This window comes from Silurus meridionalis, chromosome 5 (assembly GCF_014805685.1).
Source record: "Silurus meridionalis isolate SWU-2019-XX chromosome 5, ASM1480568v1, whole genome shotgun sequence".
Taxonomy (NCBI): Eukaryota; Metazoa; Chordata; class Actinopteri; order Siluriformes; family Siluridae; genus Silurus; species Silurus meridionalis.
This window is the reverse complement of record NC_060888.1, coordinates 14,454,490-14,478,044: the sequence shown is the minus strand read 5'-3', so window position 1 is coordinate 14,478,044 and position 23,555 is coordinate 14,454,490. Positions and strand designations below refer to the sequence as shown.

The 23,555-nt window shown below is 38.8% G+C and overlaps 5 protein-coding genes and 1 non-coding gene across 9 annotated transcripts; 2 read left to right on the top strand and 4 right to left on the bottom strand.

The window, feature by feature from the left end:
* Positions 1–404: 404 nt before the first annotated feature.
* sowahd (sosondowah ankyrin repeat domain family d) lies at positions 405–3,711 on the top strand. Of its 2 annotated transcripts, none has more exons than XM_046850471.1 (2): positions 405–2,163; positions 2,343–3,711. In XM_046850471.1, exon 2 carries the CDS (start codon positions 2,447–2,449, stop codon positions 3,512–3,514), a length of 1,068 nt encoding a protein of 355 aa, XP_046706427.1. In that variant the 5' UTR covers positions 405–2,163; positions 2,343–2,446; the 3' UTR covers positions 3,515–3,711. The 2 variants fall into 2 exon arrangements, with proteins under 2 accessions (XP_046706427.1, XP_046706426.1); XM_046850470.1 differs by having other exon boundaries at positions 405–2,172.
* A 191-nt stretch (positions 3,712–3,902) lies between these two features.
* Positions 3,903–6,178, bottom strand: rpl39 (ribosomal protein L39). Its single transcript, XM_046850472.1, has 3 exons — positions 6,019–6,178; positions 5,605–5,708; positions 3,903–4,122 (listed from the first exon to the last, which is right to left on the bottom strand). Exons 1-3 carry the CDS (start codon positions 6,019–6,021, stop codon positions 4,074–4,076), a joined length of 156 nt encoding a protein of 51 aa, XP_046706428.1. The 5' UTR covers positions 6,022–6,178; the 3' UTR covers positions 3,903–4,073.
* Positions 5,338–5,469, bottom strand: LOC124386670. Its single transcript, XR_006925991.1, has one exon. It is a non-coding gene; the product is annotated as a small nucleolar RNA SNORA69 (small nucleolar RNA).
* A 1,027-nt stretch (positions 6,179–7,205) lies between the features above and the next one.
* Positions 7,206–13,380, bottom strand: upf3b (UPF3B regulator of nonsense mediated mRNA decay). 2 transcript variants are annotated; one of them, XM_046850179.1, is made up of 11 exons: positions 13,365–13,380; positions 12,995–13,244; positions 11,934–12,040; positions 10,762–10,868; positions 10,473–10,571; positions 10,282–10,392; positions 10,128–10,171; positions 9,679–9,870; positions 8,857–9,017; positions 8,354–8,678; positions 7,206–7,940 (listed from the first exon to the last, which is right to left on the bottom strand). In XM_046850179.1, the coding sequence occupies exons 2-11, from the start codon at positions 13,106–13,108 to the stop codon at positions 7,809–7,811; spliced, it is 1,392 nt and encodes a 463-aa protein (XP_046706135.1). In that variant the 5' UTR covers positions 13,109–13,244; positions 13,365–13,380; the 3' UTR covers positions 7,206–7,808. The 2 variants fall into 2 exon arrangements, with proteins under 2 accessions (XP_046706135.1, XP_046706134.1); XM_046850178.1 differs by lacking the exon at positions 13,365–13,380 and having other exon boundaries at positions 12,995–13,311.
* A 70-nt stretch (positions 13,381–13,450) lies between these two features.
* Positions 13,451–15,368, top strand: ndufa1 (NADH:ubiquinone oxidoreductase subunit A1). Its single transcript, XM_046850181.1, has 3 exons — positions 13,451–13,620; positions 14,982–15,071; positions 15,273–15,368. The coding sequence occupies exons 1-3, from the start codon at positions 13,519–13,521 to the stop codon at positions 15,291–15,293; spliced, it is 213 nt and encodes a 70-aa protein (XP_046706137.1). The 5' UTR covers positions 13,451–13,518; the 3' UTR covers positions 15,294–15,368.
* A 3,084-nt stretch (positions 15,369–18,452) lies between these two features.
* LOC124386579 (NFKB activating protein) lies at positions 18,453–22,377 on the bottom strand. 2 transcript variants are annotated; one of them, XM_046850508.1, is made up of 8 exons: positions 21,487–22,377; positions 21,296–21,376; positions 21,128–21,192; positions 20,804–20,896; positions 20,382–20,418; positions 19,987–20,172; positions 19,701–19,850; positions 18,453–18,809 (listed from the first exon to the last, which is right to left on the bottom strand). In XM_046850508.1, exons 1-8 carry the CDS (start codon positions 21,840–21,842, stop codon positions 18,635–18,637), a joined length of 1,143 nt encoding a protein of 380 aa, XP_046706464.1. In that variant the 5' UTR covers positions 21,843–22,377; the 3' UTR covers positions 18,453–18,634. The 2 variants fall into 2 exon arrangements, with proteins under 2 accessions (XP_046706464.1, XP_046706463.1); XM_046850507.1 differs by having other exon boundaries at positions 20,382–20,421; positions 21,487–22,375.
* Between the last annotated feature and the right edge of the window lie 1,178 nt (positions 22,378–23,555).

The following is a 23,555-nucleotide window of genomic DNA, read 5'->3' as shown; positions in this document are numbered from 1 at the left end:
CAGGCCCACCACCAGCCAAGATGCTGAACAAAAGTAGCAAAAATGACTTGAGGTTCTCTCACTTAGCTAAAATAACAAATCTGAAGTCATAATGACAGTATATCTGTGCCCATGTCAAACAAAATCTGTCTGGCAGATACAATCTAAGCTGTGTTATTTTACTTGGGGTTCAGAAGCAACCAGGGAGAGGTCAGGATCAGCTTCAGGACAACACACAGATGCAGCTGAGAAGTTCTGGATCATCTGTTACATTCACAAAATTTATTTTCACACTGCTGGAAAAATGAAAAACAAACCTGTGATTTATATAAATGTAATTTCATTTTATTTGTATAGCACTTTTAACAATTGACATTGTTTCAAAGCAGCTTTACTGAGATAAAGAGGCAATAAAATATGAATTTATAAGTTTAGTGCTTATAAGTTTTATCCCTAAGAAGCACACCAGTGGAAAGGAAACAACTCCCTGAGAGAAACCAGACTTAAAAGGGAACCTATTATCATTTGGGTGACACTTAATGTCCATTCATTACAGTTTTATTATTGATGAGGTGTACTGTTCAGTGATGGGTGCTTAAATGCAGAAATGTTTGTGCAAACTGTCCTCATCAGCACAGAGTGGTCTCCAATTGAAGAGAATTAAATCCAGAGTTAGGTCGTCAGGATGAATGAGGCAGATCTGAAAAGAATAAAGGGACAGGATCATTGGTCACTGGTCCTGCATACCAGGGCTGCTCTTTGGAGCCTGTTGGGTAAGATGTCCTAGATAGGAATGTAATTCTTCTTCTTTTTCTTTTGGCTGGTCCATTTAGGGGTCGCCACAGTGAATCATCCATCCCAATATCACCCTGTCCTCTACATCTGCCTCTTTCAAACCTGCATGTCTTCCCTCACCACATCCAAAAGCCTCCTCCTTGGCCTTCCTGCAAATGTCCAAACCATAATCGTGCATCGCTCACCTTGTTACAAAACGTCCCACATGCGCTGTAATAAACTAATTTCTAATCCTGTCCATCATAGTCACTCCCAATGGCAATCTCTACATCTTCAACTCTGCCACCTCCAGCTTCAAATCCCGTCTTTTTGACAATACCACTGTCTTTTAACCATCCTAGATAGGAATGTTAAGGTTAATGTCACAACATTAACCTTAACATTCCTATCTAGGATGGTTAAAAGACAGTTTCTGATGTTGAAGTGCTGATATTTCACTTCAACATCAGAACCATTAACATGACATAATGGCCTCATCAAAGTCATGTGTATAAAAAAACAACTCAACTAATCATCACCGTGGCCTGGTGCCTCATGTGGATCAGACTCTAAGCCAAACCTACTTAAGAGTCTTCTCTAAACTAAACAAACTTATTGAAGAAAAAAATGTTGCTGTTACTGGTCTACTCAACTGATTTATGTCATCCCTCATATATAATTTTTATCTAGATGCATGTACTGTGCAAAAATCAACAGATCTTCACATTATAATAAAGCATTCTTTAGATAGTGATGTTATTACAGTAATGTTAGCTAATTAAACTAACCAAATAAACATAATAAAGATCTTCCATAGAACTGCACCTAAATCAAGAATACTAGCAATAATATAACCACTGACTGAAACCTAACCTTGCTTAATGTTTATTTATTAGGCCAACAGCAAACCTGTTATGTACTGTAGAAAAAAATGCATTTCTACCTAAAGAATTGGGTATAAAATCCTACAGTTTTAATACGTGAATATGATAAAGATACTGAGCTTCGAGGTTGCGGTGTGCTTGGTGAGAATTTCTCTTTATTGCAAGACAAAATAAAAGGCATGTCCCAGTCTGGGGGACACACCACTGTAATCCTCCCAGTTGCAATAAGTAACTGATTAGTAGTGTTTCCTATTCTGTAATCTTAGGCAACTTGAACAGTCATGTGCTCGGCGTGTCTGAGTTGTCAGAGATATTATCTGACCTTTGAGTCAAGCAACATTTGAAGGCTGGCGCGTACCGGAGCCGGTTTTAGTGATGCCTTCGTTGGAAATGTGATGCACTTCGGCTCAGACATGATAATGAATCGGATCATTATCTTCTAGATTTCGGATTTCTGTTCTAGTAAAGTTTGTAAGGGACCCGCTGACGGAGAGTTTAGTGGAGCGCGGATGAAATCTTTGAATAGGTGAGACAGGTGAGTCGAGTTTATTGTCATAGTGAAAGTGTTAAAGTGAAAGCAGGTTCTGTGTGGATTATAAGAGTTTGTAATTTATTGTGTTGGTTGATACAAGCGGAGATTTAAAAAGCGGAACAATTAGCTTAAATGAGCAACTTCCTATATGTCATGTTTGTCTTCTGGAACAGAAAGACGCGCAGAATCGGGGGATTTCTGAAGAAGACATTTTGTGGATATGTAAACTACTTCGGCGGATATGTAAACAAGTGAAGACGAGGCGGATAATATAATCATGTGTGACAGCGCGCGCAGCCGCGAGCTGTCAGACAGCGACGCCATCAAATCTGAAACTCCCTCGGATCCTCAGATGGGCGAATCCGCAGGGCTGTTAGACGAACAAGAACATGAAGCGAGGATTCACACGGACAACCCGATCGAATCCGATCCTGGATTTGCGGCGGCACCGAGCACTGAGAAGCGCGCGGCCAAACTTGTGACGCGCGCGGCGTCGCTCCCAGCCAGCGCTGCTGCGCGCAGGTCCCGGTTTCAGAGACAAGCGGAAGCTTCTGAACCGAGAACATCGACCGAGCTTCAGGAGAAAGGCGCCATCACGCCCGCCATGCGGAAAAAATACCTAAAGGACCTGTTTTTGAACTATAACTCGTATAGTGGCCTGTCGACCATCTTATCGCTGAGGAGCGCGAGGGAATCGTCGAGGGACTGCGTGGATCCGCCGACGCTGGGCGCGGACGAGAGCAGTGCATCCTGGGTACTGGACCCCACCGAACACGCATGGATGCTCTCGGTTGTGGATGGAAATTATGACACGATAACTGAGTTTCTCTTGGAGGACAGCAGTTTACTAACCAGGAAAGACTTTGTGAGTGGTTACACAGCTCTCCACTGGTTAGCCAAGAAAGGCAAACACGAGACTTTATTGAAGCTTCTCAAAGACGCCGAGAGGAACGGGTCTCCAGTGAACGTGAACTTAAAGGGCAGTGGGGGTGTTACACCTCTTCACGTTGCTGCTATGCACAGCCAGTATATGGTCATAAAGATCTTAGTTGGCGCGTTTAGTGCCAGTGTAGATGCCATGGATTACAATGGGAAAAGGGCATGGCAATATCTCAAAGGAAACGCACCAGCAGAGATGAAGGAGCTTCTTGGTGCATGGGATGATGAACACACCAGTTGGCAGCTAAATGCAAACAACAATAATGCGACCTACATTGAAGGAGCGACATCAGACGACTACCAAAACGACACAAAAGGCGTCGACACCCTCAATAGAAATAGCCTATGGCGCTTTGGGTCATTTAGAAAGTTACTCTCCCCCTTTTTATCCAGAGCTAAGAACTAAAGGACCTCGGAAACAGGCTAATTATGTACCATATACTACTGGGAATACTAAGGTCATGCAAATATACATATTTCAGATTATCGTCAATATTGTATTGGTTTTAATACTTAAAGCTAACAAGTAAACATGGTCATATTTTGTATATTTGCTATTCCTTGTAAGTATGTATAATGTACATTAAATTAACAGTAATTGCATCTAATGTACTTCAAGTTGAATCCTGGACATCAACCCACTCTCACTCAGTGCATCAGCTGTGAATTAATAACTACATTACTGCACTTGAAACAGTCCGATAAAACAGACCCATTCAGCCTTTACCTACACAGTGCTTCCCTGAAATAAAGAACATTTAAAAAAAAAAAAAAAAAAACCGTGGGCAACGGCATTCCTTTATGGTGCGATCTTTTTATTGGTCACCAGCATTTTATGAGTATCTGTACAAAAAATGACTTGATCCACATAACATGATCTCTCCAAACATCTGGCCAGAAGCAGGGGTGGTGATGCTTGCAGGATGCCGATGTAATCAATGATGAAGAGACTTCGATTACTGATCTTACAAGCCAAGCTTCGTCCTCCTCCAGTGTCTGCGCTTGGAGTTGTACCTGCAAGCAAAAAACAAGTCCTATTAAAGCAATCCTTAACACCGACTCTTCCGTTTACATACATACGTTTAATACATTGATTTGTTATACCCAAAGGGGAAGAAAAATCAATAAAAAACGTGTGGGAACAAAGGCATGTACTGAACAAATGAAGCAAAGACCTATAAATATGCATCAAACTAAAGTAACACGTTCACAGCAGGGAAACAACCCTGCATGTGTGAATCGCAGAGCACGGAGCATTGCAATATGTAGACCAATATCCAGTGAGTAAACGTCTAAGCTAATTATTTTAGAATAATATACAGGGAAGATTTACAGACATTACGAGTAGTCTAAAAATACTACACATTTAAAAATAGTGCATATAGCAGGCAAAATTAAAAATCAATTTAATTATATATATTTTTATTACTATACTGAATCATACCAGTAGTCCAACCACCAGGCTGAAAAAATAAATTTTTATAAGTAAAAATACATTTAAAAAAAATATTCACTTTCATAGCCTGCAGGGTTTTTAAAAAAAAAGTGTGAAATCATGTATATATCATATATGAAATCATTATTATATATATATATATATATATATATATATATATATATATATATATATATATATATGAAATCATTCTCTCTCTCTCTATATATATATATATATATATATATATATATATATATATATAGAGAGAGAGAGAGAGAGAGAGAGAGAGAGAGAGAGAGAGAGAATTAAATTAATAATTAAATCATATATGTAGAATAGGAATATAATATGCAAGTTATTGCCTGCACCCTGTGAAACAACTATCTTGCATGAAACTGGTCCGTGATGCAAAAGAAAAGGTTGGACCACACTATCAAAAGCCATCACATGTAAGTTGCAGTGAAGCCTCTATGCCTTTCAGATCCAATAAGTGGATGTTGATCACCTGCACATAGACACCACTATAAAAGTTAAAACCAAACTTCTTGAATACATATAAAACAAGAAAAACATATATACGCTTCTGTTCTTCAAACAGTTGATTTATGGTACAGCAGCATTTATTTTACATGGGCAGGTAATAAGTGAAAATCCACAAACACCAGACATCAAAGCCTCTCTGATTCAGGTGCACAGTGTACATGCAGGTTATGATTTATGTCTCAAAAAATTAAATCATGCAGTTAATAAGTAAACCAACTCTAATAGCTGGATGATTGTGAAACTTCTGAAGTTGTCCCTGCTACAGAGTGAAGGTTTCCACACAGAGGTGAGAAGCTGATACTCTGAAGCAGGATGAGACTCTCAGCAGGGTAATGGCAGTCCTTCCACATAAATGAAGCACTGTAATTGCGTCCTGCTTGCATTCACTGAGTTGAATATAACTTGTACACACGCCAGAAGAGGCTACAGAGACTACAGGTTCTTTAGCAGCAGAGAAGAGAGTGTGTGTACAGAGAAGAGAGTGTGTGTATAAACCCACAGGTTTGGTTCCTCACCTGATCTTGTTGCCGGTTTTCATGCGGATCCACTGAGGGATCGGCCGGTTCTGCTTCTGCTTCTTGGCCAAGAAGCGTTTAATCCTGAAAGTCTTGTGTGACGCCTGAAACAGTGACGAGACGTGCATTAGCATGGTAATGTGAACTACCAGTAACATGAAACATCACATGGGGAACTTTAACCGAAGTTTCATTAAACATGGACTAACAAATCATTATTTCTGGGCCTGTAATCAAGCCGCTAGCACTCGGGTCAGAGCGACCATCTCTTTTATCTATTTTAAACCTTCCAAAAGCGAATAGTCAGTGTAATTTTTAAATATACAGAAAAGGAACACTCTTTGACACGAATTGGTAATGAAAGATAGAATAAAATCCTGTCATTCACCAGGATGGTTACTGATTATTGCTCACCATTCTAGACACACAATCCTGGCCCCACAATGGCGGTGGCTGAAGAGGAAGAACTCCGCGGAAACGACCGTGTTGTATTTCCGAGTGTATGGGGCGGAGCTACAGCAGCTCACAAAGACACAGCGACCCCAGGCGGCGAGTCACTGAATCGCGCATACAGCCCAGAACATCTTATCACTTCTTTCACCCACATTCTTTGGTCATGTGTTTTAATATTAATAAACATATATTTTTTTGCTGATGACACGTTTTTAATGCACTGCAAATACAAAAAAACGTGCAAAACCAGAAGACGTGTCCTGGCGAAAGCGTCCCTTATAAAAATAAATAAATAAATAAATAAAAACTGAGGTATAGCTTTTGATCAGGCCGGTTTTCCAATGCTGCATGCCAAAGCTCATGTGATTTGGCTACACCGAATATATTGAGAAATCACAACTTTTGATTTTTTTTTTTTTATTACGTTCACAACTTTGGCTGCTTAAAATAATTGATGTTACACATTTTATAAATAAATATCAAAACCTAGAGCTGTTTAGACAAACCATAATTAAATGCCCTTTCAGTTCTCTTCTGTCCGTTTAGTCAAAATACTTCACACTTAGCTGAGATATAGCTTCACTTCCTGTCCACCTGCTCTGCCCTCCAATTCACTTCTTATCAAATTTGGTAATGATGGAAAGTGTACAGAAATTTACCTGGTATAAAATTCAGTATGGTAGAACCGAACACCATGGCTTAAGCCAAAGAATCACCCCATTCTATAAAAATATGTAATTGTGGTGCACATAAAAAGATTGACTTCATAGAGTGCCTTTAAGTGTGCTAAGCGAGACTGTCCTCCATCATTGTCCACAGCAGATTTACTAAACAAATAAAGCATTTTATGGGCTGCCATAGAGACCCACAGGTCATATATAAAAGTAGTAATAATAATAATAATAATAATAATAATAGCTTCTATTTTAAGTGATCCACCATTATTCTGTCAGGTGTCCTACGGGAATATTTCATTTCAATTGTTGAGTTTCACCAGAGCAAACTTTTTCCATTTACTGAAAATAGCAAAAGGACATTTAATAAAACCAAATGTACTGGTAAATATGCTGTGATTTTTGACAGCTTTTAGTTGCATATTACCTCGGTCATAGTATTTATAAAAAGAGGAAGACAAATATTTGATGCAATTTTGATTTTCATCAGGTAAAGCTTTATTTCAAAAGTAGGGAAGGCCACTCAAATCTAACAAATCCAAATATTTCCTGGTTTAAAAACAAATGGCAAAAATCTGTTATAACAAAACCCCATCCCATGTGCATCTCATATTCAAAAAATATTCTCTTCAAATCAAAAGTCTGCATATGTGATACATGCCATGTGTCTTATAAAGCACAGTCCTTACTGTTTTAAAACTTAAATATTGCAATGAAATAACAGTTTAATTATTGTAAATGTGTGGAACAGGAAAGAGACTAAATTGGTAACCTTTTCTATCAGAAAAGCAGAATATTTGGAGTAGAGTGTGTTTGATTGTGTACCAAGAGTAAGGACACTTGGAGTGCTCATGGCCCAAATACTTTGGCTTCTTTCAGTCTGCCCCACTGCTCAGCTCTACTATAAGCAAACAGAAAGTAATAGGGGCTTATTCAGGCACTGTAAGGTGGCAACGTCTACTTCTGTGTCTCTGACTGAGCGCTCTTGTGAGCCACAGGACCTCTGGCTTAAGCAGCACTGCTAAATCGCCAGGATTTGCCCAGAATTCTATCTCAGAACCCTGTGGTGGGCTCCCTTCACTCTTCCCCTTTCTCTTGGCTATTTTTGGCATCCCTCTCAGCCTTCTTATCCCCAGCCTGGCCTTCTCCTGGAGCTCCTTTGTTGCGGCTTCTTGCTCCTGGCTGGTAGAGCTGTATGGCAGGGCGGTCCTGGGGCAAAAAGGAAATTTTAATGAATATACATATATTCATTTTTGCACTTTACTGAAGCAAATTAATTTACTGGTAAATACCAAGGACACTGCATTCATAGAGACAGAGAGGAAGATAAGTATGTTTAACTGGAGAGCTGTAATAAGGGCCCCATTTATAAACTTGTGCAGCATTACTTTGTTCAACATATAGATTAGTATTATTATGTTCTGGTGTCTCAGAAGGTTTGAGTAACTCTGTATTCGAATCAGGACGTTTGGACTACAGAACAACACATTTCTAAATTGTGTGATATTTGACCATGAAGACACGTTAGAATATTTTACTAGCAATAAATAAGTTGGACGTTATTTGTTTTTTTGTATCGACCACACATGTAATCTAACAGTAATACATGGTGAAAGTTGTACCTTGTTCCTTAAACGGTCCTTTTTCCCATTTTCTTCCTTTTTAGCATCTTTAGAACACTTCTCAAACTTCTCAATGTGACCACTGAATTCGCCGGAGTTCTCATTCCTTCGCTTTTCCCACACGTATTCCTTTTCCTTTTTGCTCTCGTCCTCTCTCTTTTTGTAGGCATTTTCTCCATCGTGACGCTCCCTCCTTCTCCGCCGCTCCTCGTCCTGCCTCTTGATTCGCTCCTTTTCTTTCTGCCGTCGCTCCCGGTCCCGTTCGCGGTCTCTCTCCCTGTCCATATCACGATCCCGATGCTCCCTGCGTCCATCTTCGTCGTATCTGCAATATGACGAGGAACAGTGACCATTTGTGCGATACGGCTCCAAGGTAAAAGATGATTTCCAGAAATATTTGAGAACCACGATACAAATCAGTGGCATGTTTACCAGACAACAACTACCGTTTATTTACCTTTAAGGCAAAAATAAATAAATAAAAGGAGGTTTTGAATACAAACTTTCTAGGCTTGTCCTCTCGCTGTTCTCCATTTTGACGCTTTTTTGTATCCGCTCCTCCTGGAACTCTCTCATCCTTCAGTTTCTCTCGCTCTGGCTTCTTGGGTTTATCCTTAATCTTCTCGTTTTCACTACACTCTTGCTTTTCTAGCTTCTTCAAGAGCTGGAGCAGAAAACAATTACATGGATGAAAAAAAAAACCCTCAGCATCTAATTCTCTGTGCACAACAATTAAGACATCTCTAACCAAATCCATTTAAATCTAATCTTAAGTATTGAAAGGCTATGGAGAACATTTGTTCTGTTTTTTAACGTTCCTGCCTATTTACACATTTCAACTTTTTCCTCCCAACATCTATACGTGTACTGAGCAAAATGTGGCAATTCATTCACACCATTTAAATTGGTTTCTATTGGAAAGGCTTCAAGTCATTATGTCAACAATTGTTTCCTACATTTTATGAAGGTCATTGCGCCAAAACACACTTGAAATATCTAGAAGTTAACTTGCCCGAGAGGTCTTGTAACTTGACAGTAGTGCATGATGCACATTCTGATCAAACATACTTTATTAACCATAGAGTTCATTATTAATCAAATAAGAAAAAGGCATGTGAAAGAAAGTGTAAAAAGGTTTGGCTTGTTTGCATGCACTGTAATGAACTACTGATATTTTTGACAATGTAACACCAGATAGTGTAAGCAAACTTGTCAAATATAGTAAGAACTAAAGTCGAATTATTTCACGTACATAAAAACAGAAAAAAGGACATTTATTTCAAGCTATTTCAAAAAATTCAGATTTTGTCTATTAGTTGTTGCACCTTAATTTTTGGCTGCTCCTCTTTAGGCTGGTCTTTGTCCTTTTCAGGTCCCTTTTCTGCTTTCTTTAATTTCTCAGCTTCCTTGCGCTTCCTTCTGTCCTCCTCTCTCCACTTCCGCCGCTCTTCATCACGTAAGCGTTTGCGCTCCAGTTCTCTCCTCCTTCTTTCCTCCTTCTTTTCCTCTCTTAACCTCTGGAAAGTGAGTGTGTATTAGTATGTCTAATTATGTGTGATACAAAACCGCCCTGTAACATGCAGGCAGGGTTTAGTCAACAAATACAATTCTTAATGCTGAATTTAGTAGAAAACATTTTGTGATTTGCAGTTAAGAAGTTGGAATTAAACTCAGCATGCAGACGGACACATTTATAATTGTGGTCTGGAGTAGTTTTGGGTCATTCAGTCAAATGAACTTCAACCAGAGACATAAATCCAGACATAATGCTTACCTGCTTATTCTTAAGGAAGTCCAAAAGAGGAGTTGTTTTCTTGGCTGAGGTAAAAAAAAAAAAAAAAGAAAAGAATGAATGTTGATACTGGAAATAGTTTTGCATAAATCTATAATCAGTTATATTTTGCTGTTTAAGTGAACAATTAACTAACCAACTAGTTCCTTTGTCTTGGCCTCTATTTCTTCTAATAATGTCTCGGTGGTTGAAGTTAACTTCTCATCATCACCATTGTAGATCTCCAAAAACCTCTTATAATCAGCATCTATGAAACGTGTAGTAATATTAGCAATTAATTAACGATGGTAATCTGTCAGTTGTGATTGTTGTGGTCTGATTTATTACCTTCTTCGATTGTTCCACTTTTGGAATCCTTTTTCTTGCTCCTCTTTTTTGCAATCTTCTGGAATGGTGCGAACTCAACAATGGCAGGGTATTCCTGTCCTTTATAGCAAAGATACCATATCGTTATTACAGGTTATACAATCACATGAGGCAGTTACTTTGACATAACAAATTAATGTCCCTAATGGACATTAACATCAAAATGGTTTATTATTTAAGCACAAAAAAGAGGGGGGTGGGGGGGTGGGGGTTAACAAGATGGCAATTATTTTTATATTTATATACAAACCTCGATTATCAATGAACACATAACCATCGAAGCGGTCTCTGAAAAGAACAATGTCCTCCTGGTTCTTGAAATTTAGATATGCTCTTGCAAAGAGATGAGGGTAGAGGCTGTAAAATAAAAAAAAACAAAAAAAACAAAACAACATGCCACCAACTTCCACATCAGGGTTCATTAAGAATTTTTCAACTGAATATTTCTCATTTCATTTTGCTAGATTCCTACAGACATTGATTGTCTGCAGCGATGAACTTGAGTAGAAGAACTTTCTTTAAAATAAAAAGTAATGCTACAAATATGAGAACTATATTGAGCTGCAACAACTAATGTGAAAATGGTCCAGTTTAATGAGTTGCTATTGTGTAAACCTCGGGACAATCACACCTGATCTGTCGCGACTCGCGAGCCTCAGGCTGCGCAATCAGCTCACTCGCGACATCGTGATGGATTCAATTAAAACAACGTGAACAAACACCAAGTCTAAAAGCAGCAAATAACAGCAGCGGTAAACGAGTACATTTTTAGTCACTGTTGTGGTTTTCAGCGAATGCTTATGCATTTGTTCAAAAATGCAAATTGTTTTCCTTTTTTTCCCCCCCAATCAAGCCCGTTAGCTTGCTGCGTTTCTCCATCCATTCTCTTTTTATAGCGTTCGTCTGCTACAACAGTTAACATGTTTTCAGACGTGATTTACTGCGGCTTTCCTATATGTTCAAATGCTTGTGTTCTATGTGTTTGTATATTTCATTTATGAATATATCATTTAATCATTATACAAAATGTTATTGATTATATTCTGGATGCTTATATCTTCACAACTAAAGAAAATGTCTGTAATTTGCCATCTGTAATGATCATTAAAAACAATACAGATGTTGATTTACACAATCTACACTTTGCATATTCAAATTGGTTTTTTTTTTACAGAACAAAACAACCCAGCTTGAGTGAATTTGCTCAAGGAGAAATCCTGCATGCATTTCTCAACAAGCAGCTACTATAAGCCCGTAAAAAGGCTAAATTAAAGATAGTTAAACTCAATATCTGGCGTTTGCATTTTTATACATAAATACCCTGAATTAGGGTTCTATATAGTTGTAAAAAAAGCACAGTAGCATCGTAAATATACGTTGTTACTGTCAACATCGGTTGTCCATGACGAACCGGACACACACCTGGTGTCACTGGAGAAGAACTCGAGATAATCCACATCTGGCAGAGGCTGTAACTGCTCCTCCAATTCTTCTTTAGTCAGACTCGGAGGGAGGCGTCGGATCACAATCTGATTAAAACAGAAACCGAATTATCATCACGACAAATCCTGCGATTTATTTAGGAGCTTCAGATCTTATTCGCTCGTCTTGTGCTTTATTGTTGCCACTAAGACTGTTTTAACTCGGAGGAAAAGCAATCTGTGTGTTCAAGATTCATGTCATATGTACAAATGTCAGTGACAGTTTGTACAATAAAATTCTCAAATGAGACTCTAAACTACAGCAATATTAAATATGAAATAGAATGAGAGAAAGAAAGGGAAGGAAAGAAAAAAAAGGTAAGAAAAGTCATAATGATTGAATGATGGATAAAAAGATATTTACAATAAGACTTAAGAAAAAGGCATGTTTTAAATGATTTGATTCTTAGGGAATGAGGAGCTCGGAATATTTCCTTCTGCAAAACTGAAGCTCTTTGAATACAAAGAAACTGACAGTCAGACAAAAATAAACACTAACAACAAAAAGCTAAAATAACTGAATCTTTACATGTACAAAGATTATTATATGGACATTATACGTATAGTTTAATGCTAAATGCTGCAGTATCACTGTACTGTCCCAATGTTCGCTTAGTCTTGTGGTTTCCTGTGTTTTGTTTATTTATTTTTTTATTTGTGTGGGTTAATGTAGCGCCTTGTTTCGGGCTGAACTCGGTTTCTATTCAGTGTATTTGTTTAAATAACAATTAAAGCCTAGTTGACTTCAGGTGCGTAGCGTTCAATAGTATTTGCTAACTGTTCCACCAGATTAGCTCAAGATGAACATTATTCGGGTGATGTATTAAACCATGGCTAACAAACACAAACATAATAAACGAAGCTATAAATCAAACCACCTGTTTGTTTAAACATTTGTGCAAAACTGCGACAGGAGTGAGAATGTTGTTGTTATATTGCTCGATATTACAGCTGAGCTAAGAAGCTAACTGCTCGTAACGTAGCTATGAGCAAACCAGCTACCTTTGTCATGGTCTCCTTTTTCTCTTTATTCGGCTTCTCCGTTTTTTCATTCTCGTCACATTTGATCTCCACTTTCTTCTCTTTGGGCCGCGTGTTCTCCTTGTCTTCTTTCATGGTTCAGTGTGCAGGACTGAAGCAGAGAAGCAGTGCGGAGTTCAGACGGACTTCACCCAACTTTCTAAAGCAGTCTCTCGGTAACACAGACGGACGCTTCTGATTGGCTGCCTGGTTTCAGGCCTACCTACAAATACTGAAACATTTAAAAACGAAGATTAAAAAGGAGATAGAAATCTAGATATAGTTATAATAACGCATTTGTTTCCACTTCTTAGCATCTTAGATTAAATAAAAAAATATATAGCTTTCCTACGTAGAAATAATGAATGCACCACACGGGGGAGCTGAACAATAATGGCGCCGTTTGCAAACCGGAAGTGGAAATCTGTGTGACGTAAGTCGGTGCGTGACAGCAGACATTTTGGTCAAAATAGGAGAGTTGCAGCTAAGCGTCTCTTACCTTCATCATGTGGTATGAAATATTGCCCGGATTAAGTATAATGACGGCGTGTTTGATCGTCCCCGGACTGGCCACTACATACATCCACAAATTCACTAACGGTAGCAAGGTGAGTGTTTACGATGAAGTTATCAGCAAATTTATGCAAAGTCAAGTCAAGTTTATTTCTATAGCGCTTTTCACAACAGACATTGTCTCAAAGCAGCTTTACAGATATCAACAGTGAAGGTAAATTGTGTGCATTTATCCCTGGTGAGCAGCCATGGTGACTGTGGCAAGAAAATACTCCCTTAGATGTTATGAGGAAGAAACCTTGAGAGGAACCAGACTCAAAAGGGGAACCCATCCTCATTTGGGTGACATCAAGAGTGTGATTATAGTCTTTAAACAATACAGAACACTGGAGAGTGAAAACTAACATGAGCACTGGAGTGTAAGATTATGAGTGATGTTCTTTCTACAGTCTTATACAGTCATTGTGGTTATAAAACCAGGAGCTACTAAGCAACTTATAAAATAGCTCAACATTTGCGATCATCACAGATCCAACACCAGCTTCTCCGTGCCAGAGTCTTTAAACACTCCATTAGGTCCAGTGTCAAAACTCCACACATGAAGTGGGGTCCAATTGGCACTGGTACATCTCTGGATGGTACGGGATGTAAAAGGCACACACTTTTAAAAGATCCATATATAATATAATCCAAATATACTGGACGGTAATGGAGTATTAAACGCTTGCTCTTGGGTTTAAAGACTCAGTCCTGAGATTTGAATTAATTTTTTTAAATCCAGCTCTTCATCAGACCTTGAACCTGAACACCACTATCATAGATATGTTTTTGTTCTTTCTCAAAGGGAACCCAAATGATATATGATTGATATTAAGACAAGAATACTTTAATAAATCATGTCTTTGCAATGTAGTTAGTGGGGATTAGATTGATGCTAATAGATGGTATGATATAAAAGTGGATATTGTCTCTCTCTTTTAATTTGAAGAAATCTTAGAACTATTAGAAGCTTTTAGTATTTAATTATGGTAGACCCACTATTTACCATAGTTTGTTCTGTGAGCATATTTGCTAAATTGTAATGCCATTTAATGTTCATGCCAGAAGGGAGGAAACTTCATATTCTCACTTATTTATATGCATCTCAGTCTGCTCAGATTGGTCATTTGCTCAGTAACTCTTCAGCGGTCTCTATTGTTATTAGCATGCAGCACTCAGAAATCTGTCTGAGACAATCAGATGCAGAAAGTTAAGTTTGTGACAGATAACTTTGTGTATTCCTTAATAGTTTAGATCTTTGCTCAGTACAATCAGCTCCATTCTGCAAGAATGGTTCGTCTTAGTTGTTCTTGAGGACTGACATGATTTTTTTTTTTACCTGTGGTTCATGTATGAAGTAAAAATAAAAGGTTTTATTCTTGTCATTTGTTGAGATTTGACCTAATTTTGCTTTTAGGAGAAACGAATCGCAAGAGTTCCTTACCATTGGTACTTGATGGAGAGAGACAAGCGGGTCTCAGGCACTGGACTTTATTACCAGTCAAAGGTCAGTTATAATATTTTCTTCAATATTATTAAATGTACAAGTTTTATTCTTTACATTTTGTATTTAGTTGGTGTGTCATTAGGCCTATTCATACATTTAATATATTCCAAATCATTCTGGATAACTGCTTATGGCAAATACCATGAATGTAGTGTTTGATTGTATTGAAGAGCGTTCTGAATTGTTTTCTTGTTTTCACAGGGACTTGAAAACATTAATTGAAGCTCTTGCTGTCCCCCTGCCCTGTGTTTCACAATGTGCATATTGACCATTTATTAAAATAATGTATATATGTTACCTGTTTTGTGTCCATAATGCAATTGATTTATATCAAATATATACAAAATCTCACATTCAATGCTTATACATGAACATTCACTTTAGTATCTCAGACAGTGATATAAAAGTAAACTATAGAGCCATTTTCCGATTAATATTTTATTATATTAAAGTCTCAATACATGACCATCACATTGGTTTGTGTCTTCCCCAGACTGCTGCATGTAGTTGCCTAGAATGTATTTGAGCACAGTAGCATTATGAAAGTTGGTGTGTGGAAGGATTCTAGTGATCTCAGAGCCATAACCTCAACCCCACAGAATACCTTTACGTCGAATAAATTGTAATACTGACCGCGTTACAGATCTTCTCACTCAGCCTCAGTGACTGACCTCCTCACTTGTTGCTAAATAGGCAAATTTCTATAGCCAAGCTCCAAAATGTAACAGAAAGCCATTTGAAAATAGCAAAGACCATTTTAACAGCAGCGGGGAACTAAATCTAGAATGAGATGCTCCAAAAGCACATTTGATTGTCCTTAAACCTTTGGCCATATAATGCAAATGAAAGCTATCCTTCTTACAAAATGCACTAGAGATATTGATAGCTCAACATTAAACTATGTGTTTGACACCTCTTGCAATTATCAGGATCAGAATTGTCCTGCAGATGTTAAAGGACCTCAGCCTGCTCAAAAAATAAAGGCTGTTCTGGCCCTTCCTGTAGAGTATATCAGTGTTCTTAGTCCATTCTAGTTTATTGTCTATATAAACTGACAGGTATTTATAATCCGACACCATCTCCTAGGTCTTGGTTGTGGAAAGTTGTCCTCACAACAAAAGAAGAATATGCAAAGAATAATTGGAGAAAAATACATTTGCTGTTATAAGAAACCTAATTATTGTACTGAATTGAGCACAGCTCTGAAATTAAATATATATGTGTATATTCACACACACACACATACAGAAACACAGCTACAAATGTTGCTGACCTGACCAACAGAAGCAACCTGAGATCATACCACTGCTGCACTGCTATATACAGAGTACAGACCAAAAGTTTGGACACACCTAAAGAGTTTTCTTTATTTTCATGACTATGAAAATTGTAGATTCACACTGAAGGCATCAAAACTATGAATTAACACGTGGAATTATATATGGAATTATATACATAACAAAAAAGTGTGAAACAACTGAAAAATGTCATATTCTAGGTTCTTCAAAGTAGCCACCTTTTGCTTTGATTACTGCTTTGCACACACTTGCCATTCTCTTGATGAGCTTCAAGAGGTAGTCACCTGAAATGGTCTTCCAACAGTCTTAAAGGAGTTCCCAGAGATGCTTAGCACTTGTTGGCCCTTTTGCCTTCACTCTGCGGTCCAGCTCACCCCTAAACCATCTTGATTGGGTTCAGGTCCGGTGACTGTGGAGGCCAGGTCATCTGGCGCAGCACCCCATCACTCTCCTTCTTGGTCAAATAGCCCTTACACAGCCTGGAGGTGTGTTTGGGGTCATTGTCCTGTTGAAAAATTCTTGATGGTCCAACTAAACGCAAACTGGATGGAATAGCATGCCGCTGCAAGATGCTGTGGTAGCCATGCTGGTTCAGTATGCCTTCAATTTTGAATAAATCCCCAACAGTGTCACCAGCAAAGCACCCCCACACCATCACACCTCCTCCTCCATGCTTCACGGTGGGAACCAGGCATGTAGAGTCCATCCGTTCACCTTTTCTGCGTCGCACAAAGACACGGTGGTTGGAACCAAAGATCTCAAATTTGGACTCATCAGACCAAAGCACAGATTTCCACTGGTCTAATGTCCATTCCTTGTGTTCTTTAGCCCAAACAAGTCTCTTCTGCTTGTTGCCTTTCTTTAGCAGTGGTTTCCTAGCAGATATTCTACCATGAAGGCCTGATTCACACAGTCTCCTCTTAACAGTTGTTGTAGAGATGTGTCTGCTGCTAGAACTCTGTGTGCCATTGACCTGGTCTCTAATCTGAGCTGCTGTTAACCTGCGATTTCTGAGGCTGGTGACTCGGATGAACTTATCCTCCGCAGCAGAGGTGACTCTTGGTCTTCCTTTCCTGGGGTGGTCCGCATGTGAGCCAGTTTCTTTGTAGCGCTTGATGGTTTTTGTGACTGCACTTGGGGACACTTTCAAAGTTTTCCCAATTTTTCTTTATCTTTATTTCTTAAAGTAATGATGGCCACTTGTTTTTCTGTACTTAGCTGCTTTTTTCTTGCCATAATACAAATTCTAACAGTCTATTCAGTAGGGTCTATCAGCTGTGTATCCACCTGACTTCTGCACAACACAACTGATGGTCCCAACCCCATTTATAAGGCAAGAAATCACACTTATTAAACCTGACAGGGCACACCTGTGAAGTGAAAACCATTTCAGGTGACTACCTCTTGAAGCTCATCAAGAGAATGCCAAGAGTGTGCAAAGCAGTAATCAAAGCAAAAGGTGGCTACTTTGAAGAACCTACAATATGACATATTTTCAGTTGTTTTACACTTTTTTGTTATGTATATAATTCCACGTGTTAATAAATAGTTTTGATGCCTTCAGTGTGACTCTACAATTTTCATAGTCATGAAAATAAAGAAAACTATTTGAATGAGAAGGTGTGTCCAAACTTTTGGTCTGTACTGTATATATAAAAATAAATAATGTTTTTAACTAATTAGCCTTACCGGATTAGCTAAGTGGATTTTGTAAGCCTTATGTCCTTGTCATATAGTGAACAAAAATGTATTTATTCCACTAATATTTTATGACTTGTTCTAATTGCATAAGATCTTTCCAAATATATTTCTAAGCAATTATAATGTTTCTGATGGCCATTATAACATCCACATGTTTTATGTCGAGGGTCATAAATGTGATTGATAAAAAAGGATTTTTATATTCTTTGAATCTATTTGGAACACACACACACACACACACACACACTCCTTTTGTCAGTTTCTAATGGTTTCTAATTGTTTTCACCATTAGAAATTATTTGGGAGAAAGGTGTTTTGCCATTCTTTTTGTTTGTGTGTATTTATAACATTTAAATGGTTCAATGAACTTTAATGCAACAGATAAACTTCCGAATCAGTTTTTATTTGACAGAAGAAAAAAAAGAAAACAGCAAAAGGTTGACAGTAATTTCAATACATTTTGCACAGTAAGAACACGAAAGCATTAATCTATTTTTAACTATTCGTGCTAAATTATAGTACATCGCAACCCAGTGCTGACATCTTAGCACTGTGTTTACCGTTCTACTTCTCTTCTTTTCCTTTAGTCTTTCTGTACACCATTTCCCTGAAACTGGAAAGGATTTTACTTTCCCTTTTTCTTCTCTCTTCCTGGTTGAAGGAGGCAAGGGCTCTCTTTTCATCTGCGCTGTAGATCTGGTTTTCCTTTCTCAGACGCACAGCCTCCATGCGACGATGTCTATGGGGTTATCGAGCACAAGTCATTACACAGATTTTGCCACGTCACAAAGATATCACTTTTTTTTGCAATTTAATCACGTACATGTAACAGGGGTCGTAAATACTGTACATATTGGTCTATATGGAGGGGAGGGGGTGTGATGGCACGCACACAGAGAATAAAGAAACAGTGGAATAATATACCACTACAGTTGGTTCCCTAGTTAGCCTACACATGTCCCTGGGATTATACATTATTTTGTGTATTCATGCTATTGGCTATACGTTTAAGGCAACATTCAGAGCATGCAAAAACAGCCCAAAGCCATTCTTTTTTCCTTCAAATGTGACAAAGATTTGCATAAACATCCGAAAACACATTAAATCCGACATTTTCAAATCTGATTTTTGGACCACTTTTATGCGATACTGAATGCGATACCGATTTGACAACGTGAGTTCTGTCTAATGAGGCAGATCACATTTGATGTGACCTTTACATCAATCCAACCTGACATTTGGAGGAATTGAGAGAATAGTGAGGATACAGACCTCATCAACATTAGGCTGCTGTACAAGCAGGATTAGAGAAAATCTCAAAAGAAATGGCAGTGATAGTTTAATAGCAATATTTTTAAGATACCAAGGACGCGAACCAAAGAAGTGGCCGTGTCCAAAAAACATGCCACAGCAAGTGTGTGCATGTGATGCATTGTTAATTTTGCATATGGGCCAGTATAGAAATGTTCAGACTAATTTCAGCTATAGACCACATTGAAAACAAAGTGTGAACTAACTAAGAAAAAAAGAAAATCTGATTTGGGTGACTTTTGCCTGCAATGTGAAAGTAACACTTTTGTGTTTATCACCAGTTTTTTGTTGATCAAAATCAATATAAAATCCCACATACCTGCTTCCACTCATCACAAAGCCTGACTTCTCAAAGTCAGCAATCTCGTCACTGGTAAGGCCGATTTCACCTCTCCTTGGAATTCGCTTGCCTGCTTTTACGTACTCCGCCATGGCAGCACCTTCACCGGGTAACAGAGCATGGCCAAAACTATACAAACAGAAAGAGGAAGGGAAACTCTAGTAAACTTCAGACAATAATGATATTCAACAACAGTGCACTGTAAAGGTTTTGGCTGCACAACAATAACCATAGTGAGTGAGGAACATTCTAAACAGATACTCACTCTAGTGGTCTGTCATCCTGAGCCATGTCAGTTAGTGGAGCCTCAGGTCCAAAAACATGATCATCGATACGCGTTTTCTCAACCCACAGTTCTCCGAGCTCATCGTCTTCCTCTGCGGACTGATCACTGCTGGAACTGCTTGTCTCTTTGCGGCTCTTTTTAGCCTTCTTCTTCTTTGATTTCTTCCTAAAATAAAGATATGTTACAAGAAAACATCCTTATTTATTGCAACGGATGTCTGGGGGGCCACAGCACGACACACACTGTAGCATTTTACCTTCTTCAACACCTGAGAAATCTAATCAGACGTTTTCCAAAGTCTTTGAGATAAATTTGACATATAAGAGCAATAATACAATTAAAAAAAAATACACCATGAAGAAAATCTTACTGACTTTTTACTTTTCTTCTTTTTCTTCTTCTTCTTGACTTCTTCTGTAAACAACAAAAAACCCTGTTTATATATGAAGACTGGTCTGATTAGAACAAAGGCTCCTTCAAAAATAAGTAAATAAGTAAATAAAAAATAAACACTCCACATTCGACGTGACGTACAACAGATTAAAGCCAGTGTGACTCCAAAAACACTTCCATGTTTCCCACCAGACTTCACCTAGCTCTTCAGCTGATTATTAAAAACGATGAGAGTTTGTTATGGCATGTTAAGGATAAGAAATCATACAACTTCACAGGACAAGAGCTGAGACCCTTCACTGATTTATTCATGCTTGTACTGGCTATGCTGTAAGCAAGACAGAATACTGAGAGAAAAATATGCAACTCAGATTAATTGTTGAATAAAGCAAAAAAGACCAACCTTCTGAGTCACTTTCTGATTCACTGTCCTCTGAGTGCTTGCGGCTTTTCTTTTTTTTGGATTTTCGCTTCTTTTTCTTTTTCTTCTTTTCCTCTGCAAAAGAAGAAATTAAGGCGTTAAACAACAGTACTCTTTCATCACCCGGCAAGATCATTAGCCCCGTTACCACAGAACAGTTTACAAGTGCTTTTTAGATCCTTCAGAGTATGTGCGGGTCAGCAGGTGAGACTGACTAAGACTGATTGTGTGCTCACCAACAAAATGAGAAGGTTGTTGATGAAGAAGAACCTCCTTTATGTTATGCCAGTGTCTCTGTACAATTACCTTCTGAACTTGTTTCAGTGCTGCTGTTCTTCACATCCTCTTCTACTGGAGTGTGTTCATCTGAGCTGTTGGGAGGAAAACAACACTGGTTAAGCACATCCAGCTCCCACACACAGCCTGCTGCTGAAGACCGGGATGTTTTACACCCAAACTTCTACTCGTGCTTACTCTGGGTCTCGGACTCTTGGTGAATAGCCCCAGACCTCAGGACATCCCAGCTCACCGATTCTCTCACGCTCCTGCAAGCGCCTGTATGGAAAAACATACAAGATCTCGTGTTAAACAGGACGCCACCAGTAACTATTTAAGTTATTGTAATATAATCAGAAGACTGTGACTTCACAAGATTGAGATAATACCTAGCAATGAAGGCTTCCTGTCGTTGCCTTTGAATGTCGTCTCTCTTGTCATAATAATCAGCTCGCGATCCTGCATACTGTCCCCGGTCCCGCTCATCAACCCAGGCCATCTTCTCACGTTCTCTCGATCTGGACCTACTGCGCGAGCCACCAACCCGGAAGCGGTTCCGACTCCTCTCTTTGCTGTCGGACCATCTCGACTTTCGCTCATCTGTCCCATTGTGTCTGTGGGTATCTGCCGGAGGACTCGGGTCGCGCTCCCGGGAGCGACTCCGCGCATTTCCACTGTTCGAGCGGCTCCGGCGGCGCCTCCTCGGGCTACTGGCCTCTGAATACTTGGCGCTGATCTCGGGCATCGTTAAGCGCTCTCCTGCGTTTGATCGGTCGCTATGTTTTAGGTTGCACACTGAAAGCGCTGCTATCTGATATAAACTATTACTCTGTAGTTACATAATTATTGCGTGCGCTTCAACAGTCCACAACAAACCTCAGCGGAACTAGTCGTCGTTTTTAAAGGTAATGGTCCTCAAACGTGTTGTACAATTCCGAGTGCGTTAATAAACTCGTCGTGGCTTTCAAATAAAACCAAAAGGCTCAGTCATGTACCTAAAAGAAAACGTTTTCCGAACTAAAACATTGTCTACTGTGTCGTAGGTAAAATTCAGTTTCGTTCCCTAGCGTGGATCAAACGTCATTTCCGGTGGATTTATTTCAACCGGAAGTAGCTTATTATAAAACGAAGCAATGGTAGCAAACAGTAAAAAACAACACCACTTCATTCAATTTACTCCCATTTAACGAATGCATACGGTGGAGAACGAAATGGCCTCCCGCTGGCCGACAAGTAAGAAAACAAGAGAGCTTGAAATCAAAACAACCATTCAGACACACCGGAAAACGTAGGTATTGTTTGCGAATGGAATGCTTACCGCTGATTGGATGAAACATCTGTCACTCATGTTATACAGGAAGTACAAGAGTCTTTTTTGTTGTTTTTAGAGAAGGGTATACATGCATTTTCACAACAAAAAGAAGGAATTTAGATCTTTGAGTATATTAGTTCTGATTGCTTACTGGATTGAAAGTTTTTGTAAAGATTCAAAATAAACTTTTAATTCAGCCTTGAATTGAGAGATATTGGGCATCCTTTCTGACAATTTACATTTGTGTATATAGAATTTAATATTAACAAATTCAGCATAAAAATAATATATTTTTTCCTTATCTCAATTTAAGAAGCAGTCAACGTAGTAAATAAACATTCAGCCTCAATCCAAAAAAATCTAAAGTACATACATTAAATAAAAACGTATACCAGTCTCAGCCTCCATTCCACATAAAAAAAATAAATAAAAAAAAATCCAGAAAATCACATTGTCTTATTTTTAAAGAGTTTAGTTGCAAATTATGGTGGAAATTAAGTATTTGGTCAAAAACAAAAGTTCATCTCAATACTCAAAACGTTTTCTGTAAGTCTCCACAATGTTTTTACACACTGTTGCTAGTAGTTTGGCCCATTCCTCCATGCAGATCTCCTGTAGGGCAGTGATGTTTTGGGGCTGTCGCTGGGCAACACGGATTTTCAACTACCTCCAAAGATGCCCTTGCTGATGGAAGGAGGTTTTCACTTAAAATCTCACGATACATGGCCCCATTCATTCTTTCCTTTACACGGATCAGTCGTCCTGGTCCCTTTGCAGAAAAACAGCCCCAAAACATGATGTTTCCTCCCCCATGCTTCACAGTAGGTATGGTATTCTTTGGATGCAACTCAGCATTCTTTCTCATCCAAACACGACAAGTTAAGTTTTTACCAAGTTGTTCTATTTTGGTTTCATCTGACCATATGACATTCTCCCAGTCCTCTTCTGGATCATCCAAATGCTCTCTAGAAAACTTCAGATGGGCCCAGACATGTACTGGCTTAAGCAGGGGGACACGGCTGGCACTGCAGGATTTGAGCCCCTGGCGGTGTAGTGTGTTACTGATGGTAGCCTTTGTTACTCTGGTCCCAGCTCTCTGCAGGTCATTCACTAGGTCCCCCCATGTGGTTCTGGGATTTTTGCTTA

What these genes read in the sequence shown, in the direction of transcription:
- sowahd (XM_046850471.1), top strand. Translation starts at nt 2,447, where the DNA reads ATGTGTGACAGCGCGCGCAGCCGCGAGCTGTCAGACAGCGACGCCATC.
- upf3b (XM_046850179.1), bottom strand. Translation starts at nt 13,108, where the DNA reads ATGAAAGAAGACAAGGAGAACACGCGGCCCAAAGAGAAGAAAGTGGAG. An exon ending in CGAGAGGACAAGCCTAGAAA is followed by an intron (nt 8,679 to 8,856) that starts GTTTGTATTCAA and finishes GTCATATTGCAG; the next exon opens with ATACGACGAAGATGGACGCA. An exon ending in AGGACCGTTTAAGGAACAAG is followed by an intron (nt 7,941 to 8,353) that starts GTACAACTTTCA and finishes TTTTTGCCCCAG; the next exon opens with GACCGCCCTGCCATACAGCT.
- rpl39 (XM_046850472.1), bottom strand. An exon ending in AAAACCGGCAACAAGATCAG is followed by an intron (nt 4,123 to 5,604) that starts GTGAGGAACCAA and finishes TTTTGCTTGCAG; the next exon opens with GTACAACTCCAAGCGCAGAC.
- ndufa1 (XM_046850181.1), top strand. Translation starts at nt 13,519, where the DNA reads ATGTGGTATGAAATATTGCCCGGATTAAGTATAATGACGGCGTGTTTG. An exon ending in AATTCACTAACGGTAGCAAG is followed by an intron (nt 13,621 to 14,981) that starts GTGAGTGTTTAC and finishes TTTTGCTTTTAG; the next exon opens with GAGAAACGAATCGCAAGAGT. An exon ending in GACTTTATTACCAGTCAAAG is followed by an intron (nt 15,072 to 15,272) that starts GTCAGTTATAAT and finishes TTGTTTTCACAG; the next exon opens with GGACTTGAAAACATTAATTG.
- LOC124386579 (XM_046850507.1), bottom strand. Translation starts at nt 21,842, where the DNA reads ATGCCCGAGATCAGCGCCAAGTATTCAGAGGCCAGTAGCCCGAGGAGG. An exon ending in CAGGAAGCCTTCATTGCTAG is followed by an intron (nt 21,377 to 21,486) that starts GTATTATCTCAA and finishes TTTTCCATACAG; the next exon opens with GCGCTTGCAGGAGCGTGAGA. An exon ending in CACTGAAACAAGTTCAGAAG is followed by an intron (nt 20,897 to 21,127) that starts GTAATTGTACAG and finishes CTTCTTTTGCAG; the next exon opens with AGGAAAAGAAGAAAAAGAAA.